Source organism: Engraulis encrasicolus, chromosome 3 (genome assembly GCF_034702125.1).
Source record: "Engraulis encrasicolus isolate BLACKSEA-1 chromosome 3, IST_EnEncr_1.0, whole genome shotgun sequence".
In the NCBI taxonomy this organism is placed as follows: Eukaryota; Metazoa; Chordata; class Actinopteri; order Clupeiformes; family Engraulidae; genus Engraulis; species Engraulis encrasicolus.
In genome coordinates this window covers 48,871,057-48,888,820 of record NC_085859.1, presented here as the reverse complement: position 1 = coordinate 48,888,820, position 17,764 = coordinate 48,871,057, and the positions used below count along the sequence as shown (strand labels likewise).

At 41.5% G+C, this 17,764-nt stretch overlaps 1 protein-coding gene across 3 annotated transcripts in view; it reads right to left on the bottom strand.

Annotated features, from left to right (window-relative positions):
- Positions 1 to 3,736: 3,736 nt before the first annotated feature.
- Positions 3,737 to 17,764, bottom strand: part of ogdha (oxoglutarate dehydrogenase a) — a 33,718-nt gene continuing 19,690 nt past the window's right edge. For all 3 annotated transcript variants that reach the window (XM_063195591.1, XM_063195589.1, XM_063195590.1), the window contains exons 8-23: positions 17,444 to 17,534; positions 16,521 to 16,700; positions 15,740 to 15,868; positions 14,896 to 15,075; positions 14,121 to 14,273; positions 11,683 to 11,785; positions 10,888 to 11,016; positions 9,854 to 10,004; positions 8,767 to 8,894; positions 8,409 to 8,587; positions 8,183 to 8,254; positions 7,674 to 7,799; positions 6,749 to 6,821; positions 6,313 to 6,476; positions 5,526 to 5,680; positions 3,737 to 5,237 (exon numbers count right to left, since the gene is read on the bottom strand). In XM_063195591.1, the coding sequence (XP_063051661.1) occupies positions 5,117 to 5,237; positions 5,526 to 5,680; positions 6,313 to 6,476; positions 6,749 to 6,821; positions 7,674 to 7,799; positions 8,183 to 8,254; positions 8,409 to 8,587; positions 8,767 to 8,894; positions 9,854 to 10,004; positions 10,888 to 11,016; positions 11,683 to 11,785; positions 14,121 to 14,273; positions 14,896 to 15,075; positions 15,740 to 15,868; positions 16,521 to 16,700; positions 17,444 to 17,534 (2,134 nt within the window). In that variant the 3' untranslated portion in view covers positions 3,737 to 5,116. The remainder of the gene's footprint in view (positions 5,238 to 5,525; positions 5,681 to 6,312; positions 6,477 to 6,748; positions 6,822 to 7,673; positions 7,800 to 8,182; positions 8,255 to 8,408; positions 8,588 to 8,766; positions 8,895 to 9,853; positions 10,005 to 10,887; positions 11,017 to 11,682; positions 11,786 to 14,120; positions 14,274 to 14,895; positions 15,076 to 15,739; positions 15,869 to 16,520; positions 16,701 to 17,443; positions 17,535 to 17,764) is intronic.

The window sequence follows — 17,764 nt, the reverse complement described above, 5'->3', positions numbered from 1 at the left end:
CGGTCAGTACTGGAGACATGGTAAAGTGCTATGCCACTACCGCCAGGGCTGGAGTGTGGAACAGGTCATAGTAAACCGTGGGTTTTTGTCAGCTGTCTTTAATTATGCCCGTAATCAATGCTGATCTACAGCTGCAATTAATTTGGCCACTGACTGAACACTGACACAGACATCCTCTTTCGATCTATTTTGTGGCGTTACAATTTTCATCCATCACACCCACTGCCCATGTGCACGGTGTGCTTACCGTACCCCCGTACTACACCGTGGCCAATGCATTTTTCTTAATAGTTTCTGTTGGGCTTTTGTGCTTTATATCCTGCTGAATGTCAACAAGACCAAGGAGATTGTTGTCAACTTCCAAAGGAACAAAGGACAACTGCCACCACTGACCATCGACTGCGATGCTGTGGAGAGAGTGAGCAGCACCAAGTTCCTTGGAGTGCACATCAGCGACGACCTCTCTTGGACCACCAACACTACATCACTGGCGAAGAAGGCCCATCAGCGTCTCTACTTCCTGTGCAAACTAAAGAAGGCAAGTGCTACACCCTCCATCATGACAACATTCTACAGAGGAACCATAGAGAGCGTCGTGTCCAACTGCATCACAGTGTGGGGAGGAAGCTGCACGGAGAAAAACAGGAAGACACTCCAGCGTGTTGTGAACACAGCGAAGAAGATCATTGGAGTACCACTCCCCTCCCTGCAGGACATTTACACCACACGCCTCACCCGGAAAGCACTGATGATCATCAAAGACACAAGCCACCCTGCACACAAACTGTTCAGCCTCCTGCCCTCTGGAAAGAGGTACAGGCGCCTCCGTACCCGTACCACCAGGCTGGCGAGCAGCACAATGCACCAAGCGATCAAGATGCTGAACACTCAACCCACTCTCCCTCCACTGTCAGCCTCTAGCCAGCAAGGCCACTGACAACCCCCCCCCATCCCCCACCACCATATCTGCGACTGAACATTCCACCTGTACTACTATACTTGTGACTGAACTTTCAACCTGCACTAACTCAAAACATGCACACACACACACACACACACACACACACACACACACACACACACACACACACACACACACACACACACACACACACACACACACACACACACACACTGCACTTCCTGCACTAAACCCAAACATACACACACTGATACACACTGACACATACACACACAAACACACACATAGAAGCACACCGCACTTTCTACCTGCACTAAACACATACATACACACACACACACACACACACACACACACACACACACACACACACACACACACACACACACACACACACACACACACACACACACACACACACTGCTGCTGGTGTACTTGACAGACCTTTTTAATATTTATTTTTCTTCAAATGCTACTATTACCATGTCAGAACACTATAAAGGACCTTTTAGGAAAAGCACAAAAGCACAACAATACCTCTTAATGTATGTCCTCTACAAGTCTTCTGTTGTCCAGTCTTGCACTTTAAATGTCTGTATAAGCACTGTCTATGTCCATACTGTCTTAAGTCCATGTATAAGTACTGTCTATGTCTATACTGTCTATGTCCTTACCTAGATTTAGTCTATGTCTGTATGGGAAAGCAATAAATGTAATTTCAAATTCTTTGTATGACCAGTGCATGTAAAGAAATTGACAATAAAAACCTACTTGACTTGAACAACCTACTTGACTTATTTATGATAGGACACTGATAGAGGAACAGGAAACGAGTGGGAGAGAGAGATGGAGAAGGACTGGCAAACGTTAGGCCACGGTAGTGCCGTTTTATATTAGTTTTATTGGTAACACTTTATAATACAGACGCCTTGTTAAGCATTAGTTGTGCATTTGTTATGCATTGTACTTACTGTATTTCATACGTTTATTATTTATGTGTGAACTTGATGTTGAAGCTTTAAATCTCATTGTATTTGTATGATTGTGTTCCTGTTCAAATCCTGTTCAATCTAGAGCTGACTTACAATCATGTTGCTCACTTGCAAAGTCCTATAGTGACGGGCACCTGCATATCTTTCTGAGCTTATTCCTCCTTATATACTAGCTCGGACTCTGCGATCCATGCATGCTGGCCTCCTTTCCATTCCAGACGTGCGGAAGAAGTCAGCTGGCCACAGAGCTTTCGCCTTCCGTGCACCCTCCCTGTGGAATGACCTTCCTCTGAGTGTTAGGCAGGCAGGCTCTGTTGAGATTTTCAAATCTAGATTGAAGACGTTTTTGTTTTCAATTTATTACAGCCAGCCTTAGTATGCATTGTGGCCTGATTGGTAGCCTCTGTGCAGATGGGGTCGCCGGCGGGCCTATTCACTATTTGCTGAAAATACTATCTTAACAACATTGCTATGACATTACAGAGAGCCTTAAGTAACAGATTAAGACATAGCCATTACAATTTTGGTGACAGTAAGGTTATAACATAGGCTTCTTCTTTTTGTTGATCTATCTGTTGTTATACTATTTTATTATTAAATTCATTTAATTTATCCTTACTTGTTGATTAATTTCCCCATCAGTTATATTTTCCTCATTATTTTATAATAATATATTATTATTATTTGTATATATATATATGTTTTGAGACCATGGTGTATGGTGATAGTGCACTATAAACAATAAATATTATTATATTCATGACAATAAATGCTTTCTATTCTACTTTATAACCATGCATTTGATAACACGCGTAGCCTAAATAAACTTTTCATTCCTTTTTACAGAACATTAATCTTACACACCACCCCAACTGCTTATCTATCCAGGTCATGGCAAGTTAGCTTTTTTTGGTTGCATTCAGACATTAATTCAGTGACATTATTCACACAATGGCAGCCTACTGTACACACATCCGGCCTCAGTGACTACTGACTAGTACTTCTAGACTTATTAGGCACAGGCACGGTTTGAAAAACATCAGGTTGTTCTCATCTTCGGTTGTTCTCAATCTTCGGATGTATCGTTCATCCGGGCCAGACTAAATGACACATCCAGTCTCACATTTAGGCTGGTTTATCAGGCTACCACCGCCAAGGAGGTTTTATATCATCGGAGTTTGTCGTTTGTTCGTCTGAGAGTTCGTTCGCAGAGTGTTTAACAATCCACCAGAGGGCGGAGGTGCACTCTCGAGCGCCTTTCTAGTTTTTAATATTTGGTCATTAAGGTTTAACAAAAAAATTAATATCTATTGGGTAAATGTTCTAGCAAACACTAACTGGTAAAATTGGTTTCCCTTTCAGACAAAATATCTCAAAATGTTGTGGCCAAATTTGGGCAATTTACAAGCCAACATAACAGCATATGGACACACGCCCATTCCTGCATTATCCAAAATATGTACTACCGTACATTAGCCATTCAAAAGCTTTTTTTCGGATTTACCCATTTTACTACACGCAACCATGTGGTTTGTAACACCGATGTGCAACCAAGAGTTTTTTTTATTGCTTCAAGCAGACGCTTAAAGCTTTTTAAGGAAAAAAAACACACACAAAAACACACACACACACACACAACAGTGACCCATCAACTGTACACTAAAGGAATAGATTTAAAAGATGGTCATAGTAATGTGTGAAAAAGCTCAGTTACATGGTGTAATGATTATAAATTCTGTAAATTGTAAATTAAATTATAATCACTTATAATTAATCAAGTACCATAGTAGTTTTGGAGCCGTGGACAAGATTCAACACGTGATGAGAAGATATTGTCTTTATTTGATGAAACAAACATGGAAACAGTTTAAATATTCCATAGGCCTTTACGAAAATAAATAAATCATTTGCTCTCTCCATTTAATTTTTCCTTGTTTATTGTTCAGCTAAAATGACATGACTTCCTCTTCAAATTCTTGCATTGTACTTCAAAACCCTTTCACACATCTTTTGGCACCAGAGGGGAAATTGAGCATTATTTAAACCTAAAAGTGTGATCAAAGTGCACTTTCATAAAATAACATTTTCACCATACGGTTTTAGGTGCACGTGTAGGGCACCTGTTCTATACGCTTTAATAATAATAATAACAATGAGAAAGAGAGTCAACTGATTTTACACATGAATCAAGGCCACAAATGCAATATACATCCCCATCCATTTTCATTACATTATTGGACTTTATGGCAACTCAAAACATAATAATTAATGTCTTTCTGGAATATGTAGCCAACATATGCCCATTTCCAAGTTCTCATCCAACTTTGTGCACCAGACCATGAAGGTTTCAATGCAGACAGTATGATTCATGTGTAATTAAACCACACGACTGAATTACTTCCCTTTATTCTTTTCAGTCTTTTGCAAACTCTGTTCATGAGTCACTCATACTGACTCCAAAGCAATCCAGCTGAAAATAAAGAAAATAATATACCACACCACAAAGGTCAAAAGGTAGAAAAGTCACGGAACATGGTAGTATTTTGTGGCTTTAGCGCATGATCAAAAATGTTCAAAGAAAAGAGGCTAACACATTAAAACCTTAATCCACATTTCAATACATTTTCTCCTGAGGAAGCCATGACCACAAGGTACAGCAGATGAAACATGTCATGATTCGTAAAGGTGCAGGGTAGAGCTATTGAACTTTGAACTTGTTTTGGTGAAGAGTTCAGAGATAACATTGCAGTGTTTGAGGGATTGTGGTAAATGCGAAAAAGGACACACAAAAAACAGGACATACAATATGGAGCATGACTAGGGGAGTGCTTCAGACACAGGAAGTGCTTCATCCACTAAATATGGACTCGTCATCTCAAGGCAAGTAGTCAATTGCCTAAGAGCAAACGCCATTGTCCGTTTTAAAAGCAGAGTTTAACCTGCTCTAATAGACGTTTTACCACTTGCTCTGAGTTCTCATACCTGTGTAAGTGACAAAACCTACTTTCTGGAACAACCCCCTTATCAGAGAGCGAGAGCGAGAGAGAGAGAGAGAGAGAGAGAGAGAGCGAGAGAGCGAGAGAGAGAGAGAGAGAGAGAGAGAGAGAGAGAGAGAGCGAGAGAGCGAGAGAGATCTACACCTCTATTTCAGTTTGGAATATGGATACAGTAATAGATATCAGGGGAGCAGTGGGTCATCACGTTACTCGTGCTCTTTGAAGGCTTCTAAGTTGAATGCAGTGTTGAGGAAACGATTCAGCTCAGACAGGTGGGTCTTCTTGTTCCCGGTGGCAGGGGCTGCAGCTGGGTCACGACCAGCATACCTGGACACACAGACACAGAGTCAGACACATTCACATTCAAACACACGCGCGCGCACACACACGCGCACACACACACGCACACTTTAATGCAGTTGATAGTGGTGAGCATATTCATGAATTATATAATGTGATGTAATGTACAGTAAATACACTAACTGTTCCACAGTATTGTAATTTATTTAAAGTACTTGAGCATCTAGTGTAACTCCATTCATAGCACTGTTTGCGTTCAAGTGCCTTTTGTAGGAAAGAGAAGGAGAGATAGAGAAAGAGGGGGAGAGACATTACCACACGGGCTTGACACGGTCGATGGTGGTGCGAATGCGGGGCTTGACGTAGTCATAGTAACCCTGGTTCTTGTGCTCCTCCTGGCACCAGACGAGGTCAGCGTTGGGATACTTCTCTGTCTCGCTTTTCACCAGGTCGAATGGGAACGGGGAGAGCTGGGGAAGAAGCAGAAGGCATCTAATAAGTAGGGTGTGACACTAGTAGGCCAGGGTGTGACACTTCTCCCCTTGTTTCGTGGTACTTAGCAAAGTTATTTATTTGTGGGTGGATATGCTTCAATTGACAGTTGATTTTGCTTGATATATTTGTAACATTGTTCCCATTTACATGGAGACTTTTAACCCCATAAAATGTTATTAAACTGATTAAATATGCAAAATCATCTCTTAAGTATTTAAACAGATTACATTAGGTGGCTTAGAACGCTCATATAAACTGATTTAACGAGGAAACTGGCCATGTTAAGTCTGTAAACAGCTTGTTTAAGCCAATTGTATTTGAAGAGTTTATTTGCAAAGCGGTGTATCCACCATTTTTGACTTTTGCATTTTATCATTGAAAATGACTGTTCAGAGGCCCTATCTATACTATACTTTTGCAATGCAATGCCCAATAAAAAAAATGTAAATTTCCCAACATTCTACAAAATGGATACACCGTTTTGCAAATGAACCCTTCACTTATTGGATGGGAAATGAGAAGTCAATTCATTTCGCACGAGCTACCTGATCATTTTCTTATGGGACAAAGTGGTCCTTAGTCTGAAAAGCACTCTAAAGAAATGTACCTGCTCCATGCGAATAATGGCAACACTGTCCTCCATCTCTCGTGTCTTGCGCTCCTTAGTGAGTTCATAGTAAACCTTGCCCGTGCAGAAGATCATGCGCTTCACTCCCTCCGGGTTCTGTGCTGCCGGCCCTGCATCCGGGATCACTCTCTGGAAATGGGTGCCTGTAAGGTGCCATCAATCAAACAATCAATCATTTGTGTATTTATAATCACATTACCATACCCACCCAGTCATCATTCAATGTGAGAAAAAACAGAAAGATATGTGAAATTGAAACTAAAATACTAAAATGTATACACACTACTGAACAGTGAACAATGAAACAATAAAAAGAATACACGGTATACATATAAATTGATAATGGAACACGCATGAACACGCATAAGAACGTCGTTTTGTAGAAAATAACTTTTGTATGAAACACAATTCTTACCAGAAATCATCTCATCAAAGTTGGACTTAGCTTCCGGATGGCGCAACAGTGACTTTGGAGTGAACACGATGAGCTGCCAAAAAAGACAGGGAACATGAATGATCTCCCCACATTGCCAGAGGGTTAAAAATGCTGTTACGCTATATACTGTACATTTGAAAATATATTGTTGAATGAACACTAGACATTGATCTGCATTGGCAGGAAACCTCTGAGTGACTTTCAAGTGAAGTTAGGGGAAAGTCCCATTGTCATTGTGACACACAGTGCACACCATGCGGGACGGTAGCATGTTCAGGCTACCACAGTCATAGAGGAGGATGGGGGAGAGCACTGGTTAATCACTCCCTCCACCTGACCCATCTAGCAGTGTCGGGAATCAAGCAATCCTCGGTCTAGAAGCCTGCTGTCACCCTAGCCGCTTATCCATGTCTGCCCTAAGAAGCCATGTTTCCTTCTACAGTAGATGCGAAATGGGGATCTTTCACGTGTGATGCTTATTTGATAATCACTCCACTATTGAAACAAGTGGACTATGGACTTAATGCCTTTCTGAGGGGCAGCAGAATCTGCACTGGCTGGAAACTCAATGGTTATATGGGGTTATATCATCAAACACTATGTATTTTTATTATCATCTCTCATCATCTTATGTACTATTAATCATGAAATTAAGATTTCCAGGACCCTGGTTATAATGAAACCACACTATTGTAAATCGAAATTGAGTTATTCCAACTGTAATCATGATCTGAAAAAATATCTATGTGATTGGTAATATTCCCAATAGATCATACCCAACAACTTCAGATATCTATTTGGTGTACTTTTCATGCACAGACAAATCTGAGGGGGTTGAGTAGGGAACTTTTCCAATCTTTTATCATTCAATTCAATTGGGTCTCTCCAGTGGGAGTGGACGTACAGGCTTTCTGAAGGGCATGAGGATCTGCCTCCTGAGGACGTGGAAGTAGTTGCCTGGAGTGGAGCAGTTCACAACGATCCAGTTGCAATTGTGCAGCTGGTGCACCGCAAAGTCATCAGTGATTTTCTGTGGATGAAGAAAACAATAAAGTGGGGTTCCCAACTCCAAGTCAGACTTCACATTTCAGCATTTTTTATCATGCGTTACCCTGACCATAACACAGAATTTCCATTACCTCCCGCGAAAGGAAATGCCCAAAATAATGATTTTTTAAAAAGCAAACCCCCTCACAAATATTTAGCTCTGTCGTCATCAATTTGTGACAGCCAGTCTTAGAAATTGACACACAGCTGGTGCCACTCATCAGTTATAAGTGACTTCTGTGGACTAACTTGCTCATCGACTGTATATAATATACATTGTACATCACAGAGGCAATTCCTCCATAATTTAAGGAAGGGGAGAATGACCGGGGATGAGGATAAGGAGTTTAGGGAGGAAGTTCCTACCGGAAACAGGTCAGGGTCGTCGTTGCACATTTGGAGGAAGCGTTCTGGGCGAGCAGAGGAGTGTTCGGGTCCCTGGGGTCAAGAGCAGAGTGATTAGCAGTTAAGTCCTTTCTTGTTATCTTCCCCAAATATCAGTTCAAATTAAATTCCCACAAAGAAACATACATAAAAATCTGCCAATGTTTTGAGTCACTTGCAGTTTAAGAGACAGAAAACCTCCAATTACCATGCCTTCCATGCCGTGAGGCAGGAGCAACACAATGCCATTCTGTCGGACCCACTTGGCCTGACCGGGACAGATGAACTGGTCAATGATACACTGAGCGGTGTTGTGGAAGTCCCCAAACTGGGCTTCCCACAGAACCAGCGCATTGGGACTGGCCATAGCAAACCCGAGTTCAAAGCCTGCGAGTAGGAAAGATGCGCACATTACACGAGATGAAAACAATCCTAAAACGTGGTTATTAACAAAGCGTTTGAATAAGAGGATACAGAATGAATGAAAATGAATAAAATACACCTGCATGCGTTTGCATACATGCCGACCTAGGTCTACCGTCTCTGTGTGGGAGTGAGATACTGACCTAGCACTCCGTACTCAGACAGAGAGCTGTTGCATACAGTGTAGGGCGCCTGATTGGCATCGATGTGGTTCATGGGGATGCAGATCCTCTTGTCCACATTTTGGTCATGAAGGACGTGGTGACGGTGGCTGAAAGGGGACAAACAAAACTGTTCATACATGTAAATCACTTTCAAGAGATGAAGCAGCAGTAAGCTGTAGACTTGAATGATGATACATTATTCATGAGCAGATTACATGTCATGACCAAACGCTAGCGATTCGGTCAAATCTGATGGACATTTCAAACTCCTCCCACCAATAATGGCTTCTCAATTCGGCCATTCCAGACCCTCTGAATGTATGAAATCAGTACGAGGGCACAGTAAGGTCAGGAAAAATCAGGCCAAACTCGATTGTGAACAGGGTTGCCAGATGAGTCTGACGATTTCCAGCCCCAAAAAATACTCAAAATCCGCCTGAAAGAACTAAATCCCTAGAAAATGCACGGGGGTCTGCATGAGAACCAGGCTATTAGATCCCGCCCAATTTGAACTAAATTCTTTTTATTTCTATGGCCAAAAATTTGCAGAAAAAACCCCCCAAATGCCCTTCTTACGTTTTTACCCGCAGACGACCATCCTTATAGCAGCCCAATTGGCCCACTGATTGTTAAGTGCTCTATAACACAGACTCTGCCAGCACAGGAGATGAAATCGCAATCTGTCAGAAAGAATGTGCTAATATTGCCATCAAGATGGGCTACACTGACAGACTCCTACTTAAAAAGTCTGAGTTTTTTTTTTATAAAATCCAAAAGGTGCTGCCATATTGTATTCGTTTCAGAGTGTAAATATTTATGCAACCATGTTAATTTCAGTTTTTTATTTTCTTTTTTCCCCCTTAAAAGCTTTGAGTTTGTTTTTCAATTACATTGCACAGAGTATAGTTTATATTACATTTGGAGAAAGTTGTTAAATGATTTGTCTTACATCACAAAGACTTAGCATTACAACAGGCGTGTGTAGAATTTTTATAGGCACAGTAGGTATAGCTTCAAAATACAAAAAGTGGAGAGGAGAAGAAACCAAATTGTTGTTAGTGATCACCTGAAGGTGCCCCTCTCCACATCCTGTCCGCTGAGTCGCACGTGAATGCCTTCCTTCAGCAGGGAGCCGAAGGCCATGTACTCGCCCAGCGCCCAGTCCACCGTACGGTTACGGATCATCTCCCCTCGGCCCTTCAGGATACGACTCAGACCTGACAAAACAGTTTTTTGTTTGAGTTTATTAACAATATAGCAGCTTTAACCTGACAAGACAGGAGGGACCAAGTGGGCATTCCAAAGAACATGGTCAAGTGACAAAATGTGGCTATAGAAAGTGGTAATCTCTGTGTGTGTGTGTATGTGTGTATGAGAGAGAGATTATTATCAATGTCTTATTTAAACATTTTTTTTAAGTAAAACTGCACATTGGAGACTGGTCAAATGCAATTTCAAACTTCTGTTACATAGATTTTTGACAATAAAGTACACTTGACTTGACTAATCTTCTGAGTGAGGAGTCTAGGAGAATGTTATGAAGATTGTTAAAGTGGAAACGCAATCCAGCCATGAAATAATAAAACCACAAAAAGGAGGACTCCTCACTCTAAACTCTAAAACTACGCTCAGCCCTTGTCCTGCACCATTTTCCTGGGATGTGCACAGCTCTTCACCTTCAACATCAATAGAAAGATGGAAACCTGTTCATAGACAGCCTGCAGGCCTCAGTTAGTTAACTGAATGAAGACTCCAACACTATATTCTTACCAACACCACATGATTGATACTGAACCACCTTGACTTGGTAACTTGGACCATTATATCAAAGTATAGTAATGCAACATTGCAGTGTTCTCAATTTTCCCTGAATAGACATCCTTACTTAAAAGTGTCAGCTAAGTGTAATGTCATGTAAGCCCTTGGACCAGGGGCGTATTGTCGGCCCCATGCACAATAAGCCCCCACAAAGCCATATATCTACATAAATCAGACGGTGTGGGGGCCCCTTATATACATGAGGCCCTGGTGACTCAGTCACGCTTTACCCCCCGGAATGACACCCTTGCCCTTGACTGATGATATGTGCCAGTCGGTCACCTCCGTGGATGGTGAAGTCGTCCACAGGTACTGATGATGCCACCTGTCCAATGTGGGTCAGCTCCTCCTCACTTAAACCGGTAGACGGGCAGCTCATGCTCTTGGGCTGGCCATCCAGAGTGAAGAAACCTGCACGGGGCAATAAAAGGCAGCCATTTGCTTTCAGTTTGCGTGCAAACTAGTAACCCAACCGGGAACATTGCAACTATTGTGCAGCCCCCCCCCATTCAAGTCAATAAACAAAATAAAATAAAACAAAAATACACAATACTATATGACAGTATGATGATACATTTTGAGACAGTCAATGGCACACATTCTGTACAACCCTTCAAGGCAGCCAAATCCTGTCTTACTCATCAGGCCTGCGTTTCATCAAAAATACTTGAATGAGGTGGTGGGCCCTGAGGGTGCTCCAAGTGGGCCTTGAAATCTTTTTCTAAAAATCAAAATTATATTTCTGAGTGTGTTGCTTGTTGACTATATATTTCAGTTTTATTCTTCATTGGGCCAGAGGTGGGCCCCGAACATTGGTGAAAATTTCACGTGGGCCCCAAGTTGGGAAAGTTTGGGAACCCCTGGCCTCGGGGGCACCTCATACACAAGTGCTTCTTAGGCTGAAGAACTGGTAAAGTGTTTTAAGGAAACGCAGCCCAGGCGAGGAGGAGAAATATAGTATTGTAATAGTATTACAGTATATTGTATTGTGATCTGAGTCATGTTGCCTGCTGTTCTGGAGTAAACAATACAATACACTCTTACTGCAACCAAACAGCCACTTCTCCTTGTCCTTACCAGGCCAGGGGGAGTCCAGCCAGTGCTTAATGTGAAGGATCTTCTCATCCTTTGAGCGTGCGTGGGCTTCCTCACAAATCTTGTCATACTTCGCAATTTCTTCCTGAAAGCAGAGTATAAAGAATGACTGTATGTGTATGTTTATGCATGTACTGGTATGTTCCCTTATTCTCCTTATGTTCCATCAACTTTTTGAGTTTTTCATGTTCACGTTTCAATTCTGATGTCCACTAATACAGGGTGTTTTCAGCCAGCACAAAGTCTATACAGCTTCGCGAGCTCTATTCACTTCCTCTTGGAGAGCGCGCGTTGGATTCTTTTTTTTTCAGAAGGCATGGCTTTATCTACCACTTGTTCGTCATTGACACCAAGACATTTCTTGATGCGAGTTGCGAAATTTCTGTTGAAACAACAATTACTTTGGCACATTTCAAGAAGGAGAGATTCTCAGAAATCCAGACCCCAATGTGGAACATGATCATGTTTAGCAACAAAAATTCGCAGTGGCAACAGAAATTTGCCGACATTGCGGAAAAACAGTACAAACTTAGTCACGTGACAAAAGTGCTTTCCCACGGCGTTGAGGACCACGACTTAACTTGCAAAGACATCACACCTCAACGCGGAATGCACTGGCGTGAGATACACACACCTTAACATGATGCCAGTCTTTAATATGAGTGTAGCTTGTTGAGTCAGGCGAGAGCCAGGCTTGTGGGTGCCCAACACGTTCCGCCTGCCCGATGTGTTCCCTTATGACTTAAACGTTTTAAATGTTTATTATTTTGCAGCCGTCAGAACATTAACACAATATTAAGACAAATGTTATATATTTATTATACTTTTACTTTAATGTTTTACATTAAATGCCGTTTGTCGCTGTAAATAACGTGATATTGTGCTCTGAATAGTTAGTTGGTTAGCTGACCAGTTAGGTGACCTTATTTACCGTTTCTGTGACGGTTCTATGTTATTATAAAACAGAGAGTTTAAAACGCAAACTTAAAACTTTAAATTAGTGGTGGGCCGTTATCGGCGTTAACGTGCTGCGATAATGTGAGACTCTTGTCGCGCGATAAAGAAAATATCGCACGTTAATCTATTCTCAAAATATAGGTTTGGAGTTTGGGTATGCACGTCACCATAGCGTTTAATTGACAGACGCTTTCAGACTGGCTCCAGTCGCTTCTCCTCTCTCCACCTGTTGTTTCAGCAGACCTACTAAATATGAAGTGTTTGCATGCTGAAAACATTAATCCCTCTGCCGTGGTAGTTGTTGTTTGAGTGCTTTTTCATAAGTGGTAGACTAAAGAGACGTTATTGTTTGAGGTGAAGCATAGAGAGACATTATTGTGTGTGAGTAGCTACCAGCCCGACATAGCCTACATTTCCTCATGCATTGCATAGAATACATAAACAACTTCCAGAAATCTTGCCTGTGCTATAATTGCAAAACATTCCGTGTGATAGTCCTATGCATTTTAAAACTTAAACTGTCAATATCTATTCTCGCTGAATGTTTGTGTCGCAATCGCGCACAATATCTTCAGTGAGATATTCTCATGTCCGACGGTAATAAAGCTCGCGGTTGTCGCGCTTGACTTTTTTTTTGCAAACTGAATTCATGTCGAGTTGTAACTCATCTGGCATTCTAACTCTGAGAACAACTGTCAAATCGCCGTGTGCCAGTGCTGTGGGTTCTACATGAGGGCTGCTGTGCCAACTACGCGCAGAGCTCCTCCCTCTCTTAAAGGAGCCGCTGCTCCTTTTAACAGTCAGTGGCAGATTCTCATTCTCTCTCTCTCTCTCTCTCTCTCTCTCTCTCTCTCTCTCTCTCTCTCTCTCTCTCTCTCTCTCTCTATTAGAAATGCTGCATTGTTGAGGTAATTTTGTTTAAAATTAAATGTTTGATAGATTTATCTGTATTTGCCTCTACAACTTCAGTATCTTATAACTGTAAATGCTTCCTAACATATTGGACACACTTTACACATATTGCTGTAATTTTTTCATCACCAAGTATCAACATGACCATTTTTTGAAGATGAGATGCATTTTGGAAAAAAAAGATGAGCTCTGGTCTAATGCACCATTTGTCTTAAGAAACCCCAAGGTTTTTTTTGGCATTATTTCGCTATCGTGCCTATTCTGAATGAGCCATTTTGATATAGATTAATCTAGATTAATTTCATAATTACAGTGAGATTAAATAAAATTAATTTATGCCCACCCCTACTTTAAATAAACACTTAAAACAAGAAAGCCAAAAATTAACGGCACAGATCGGGCAATTTCTCTTCCGTATACGTGATACTGCGCATGTGCAGTGGGCAAAGGGAACACATGAGGCAGGCGGAACCCGTTGAGCACCGACAAGGCCGCTAATATGCTATTATTCATTAGGGAAATGTGAATGGAGAACACAACTGGCTTCTTACTTCATACTCCTGTCTGGTGACAGAACCCTCAGCGATGAGCCTCTCGCCGTATTTCTGCATGACGCCCTTCTGCTTCTTGATCTGCTTGTACATCAGCGGCTGGGTGAACATGGGCTCGTCCATCTCGTTATGCCCATACCTCCTGTAACACACCTGTGTGCAAAATGAAGACGCCGTGTTGTTACAGAGGCCTCTTAGCGTTTGATAATAAACACCTAAAAAGGCATTCTGCGCTGTTTCACACACAGAGACACACAATTTTATGTTTTTGCTTTTTCTTTAAATTCTAAACCTATACCATCTCAGACATTTTGAGAGATTTTGGTAACTGTGATGAACAGACATAGATTAGCATAAAAACTCAACCTTTCCCAACCTTTTTTGTCCTGCGTACCCGCAATTTACAAATGTAGAGTACCCCCTCACTCATGCTATACCTGTTTCTCTATCCCAATGTGACTACACTCGATGTATTTGCTTATTAAATTTTTCCACGTACCCCCTGAGGTGTTCTTGTACCCCTGGTTGGTAACAATGGTTTAGAACATCAAAACAAAGTCGGTCCTGAGGCAAGCCATATCTCTTGAAATGAGGCACATGGCAACAAACTGTTGGCCCAAACTCTGAGTTTAGGCTCCATCTTTCAAACAAGCCAGGGTATGTACCCACAGCAGTAACACAAAATATGCTTTACTGCTACAAAAATCATACATTACTGCCTGGTACTACCAAAACAGCTAGGTGCTCAATGAGTCAAGATCTGGAAAAGACTCACCAGATCAACTACGACATCCTTGTGGAAGGTGGCTCTCCATTCGGCAGCAACATTGCACACATACATCACAGCCTCTGGGTCGTCTGCGTTGACGTGGAATATGGGAGCGTTGACCACGCGGGCCACGTCACTTGGGTAGGGAGAGGAGCGGGACATGCGAGGGTCGGTGGTGAAGCCAATCTGAACAGATAGGAGGGTGAAGAGGTCATATTTGCTTTTTGCATTTGCATTACAATTATTCTGCATGTTTATACTACATGTACAGTATGCTATACATACATGGTGCTTGAATGTCAGTTCAAACAAGGTAGAGTACACTTAACTGGGCAGGATTTTACGACACTAAACTGAAACAACTGCCCTGACATTCTAACCTTTAAAAAAAAAAAAAAAACTCCCTCTGTGATCTGACAATATTATGCAGGCTCCTCTCCTCACGCTGCTCAACTCACATGCTCTGATGCTTTATCGATACGTTGTAACTTCTCTCAGTAAGTGATGAATAAATATAAATCAATAAATGAAGGGTTTATTTGCAAAACGGTGTATCTCCATTTTGTAGAATGTTGGGAAATTTACATTTTTGTATTGGGCATTCCATTGAAATGCATTGCAAAATGCATTTTATATCGCTTAAAAAACTGTGTTCTCAAAATATTTGAATGGTAAGAATTCACACATAGGTGATATGACGTCTGAACAGTCATTTCCAATAATAAAATGCAAACGTCAAAAAATGGAGATACACCGTTTTGCAAATAAACCCTTCAAATATGAATCAATAATAATGGTTTTACAAATTGAGTTTCTACATGTGCAGACCTATTTATTTACTGCAGGTTACCTGGTTGTTGACAATGATGTGCACTGTGCCATGGGTGCTATATGACGGTAGATCACTCAAGTGGAACGTCTCGTAGACGATACCCTGCCCGGCAAAAGCAGCATCTCCATGCATCAGGATGGACATTACCTAAAACACAAACACAGGCTCTAATGTTACATTTTGGTATGCAGCATGTCTAGAAATGTTAGCCTTTTAAAAGCACATCCTGTGTTCAGTGATAGTCCTGCTATATGCTTGTTTTAGCCAAGTCTTAAACTAGACGAGCTAATTAAACAATTGTCTGTGTCAACCATTGTTTTCTGAACACAACTGCAAATACAATGCATCTCTTTCGGTGCGTTCAGGCTGACAGACAACCTTGCCGGTGCTTGATCTCAAACTGACTTGTGTGTTTACGCCACAAGTCTGAGTGTTCAGGATCCAGAAAGTTGGTTTGCAATGTAAAATGAAAAATACTTGGTTTTTCCCTGCAAACTGTGACAACAACGTGGACATCGGCAAGTTCATCGGGGTAACACATGGTCACATACGGAAAAGTTCAGAGCATGGTATAAACACGGGAGGTTTGCAGGTAAGCATTTTAGTTCTGAATGTAACTGGTGCAGGAACTGGCAACGGCACCAGCATTGTTCTGGTCAGCCTGAAAACAGTATTTGTGGTGATTTTGCTAGATGTGTTTATTCAAACACTATTTTATCCCAAAAGTGAAGGTGGTTTATTAAATAGGTCACCCTTAGTAAGCATTAAAAACTGCTTTCGGGCATGCGCGGCGTGTTACCCTGTTGCCGTCGTTGTCTCCACAGTAGAACTGATCGGCCTTGGTCTTGCCCTGTACCACGGGGTTCACAGCCTCCAGATGAGAGGGATTGGCCACCAGGGACAGAGTGATGTTCCTGTCAGTCACACGATTTATCCTCCTGTGGTACATACCCAGGTGATACTTCACATCCCCAGAACCCTAACAGGTATAGGGAAAGGGACGCTTGGTTAGACAAAGTCATGTTTCCAAGTGCACAAACAATGGCTGCCAGATACACCAATATGCACTCCTAACTTACGTAGCACCAGAGGTGACCATGTGCTTTATATATGTTGGTTATTCTGTGTGTTTAAAAAAATTGTTTCATTGCTTTTGTGTAATTGTAGCTGATAATAGAAAAAAAGGCATTTCAACTTTTAAGTGGAGGTCTGCAACTTGTTTTAAGTCTTATTACCTTGAACTGTCATGGGACTCCAAAAGAAGTACATGAAAATTCTCTAAATCCAGCCAAAGCCTGTAGTCTTGTTTACAAAAAATGTGGGCAGCTGTCCAGTCACACATCACTGGCATTTTGGAGGACGGGGCAGAAAGTTGAATGCTATGTTTTAGCTATAATTGGGAATTATGTGCATTTAGCGATTGCAGATTTAGTGTTTTTCAACTTTGGATGTTTTGATAATTCATGTACAACTTATTAAGTCCCAGAATCGTGGTTCTATTAGCACTCAAATTTCGTTCGACGTGTCTCTCTATGGGAGGTCCTCATTGTATGAGACAGCCATCGAAGCACCTTTATAATCTCCTTCAGAGAACCAGGGACATATACATGTCGCATTGTTTTATGCATGTCAACAGGAAAACTTGAAAACGGCAGCCTTAAATCAACACAACATACTCAAAACATGATCTTGCTGCATTCTCAACATAATTAGTGTGTTCACCTCATCCGCAGCCTCCAGCTTGGAGTCAAACTGGCAGAAGATTTGCTCCAGTTCTTTGCGAATTACATTGGCCAGGACATTTAGACGACCTCTGGAAAAATATATAGATTAAATTGGGGGAAAACTGCTGGCATCAAATGGCAGCATGCAGCAATCGACAAACTTGAACATTGCACAAGAACATCACACAATAACATTCCAAAATCATACAACTACATTTTTACAAACATTCAAGTGCAACAGGTGCCAACAAATATCCAAGAGCTTATATAGGGTATAGAATATTAAATGGAGACTTTAGGTTGAGAATAAATTGAGTTC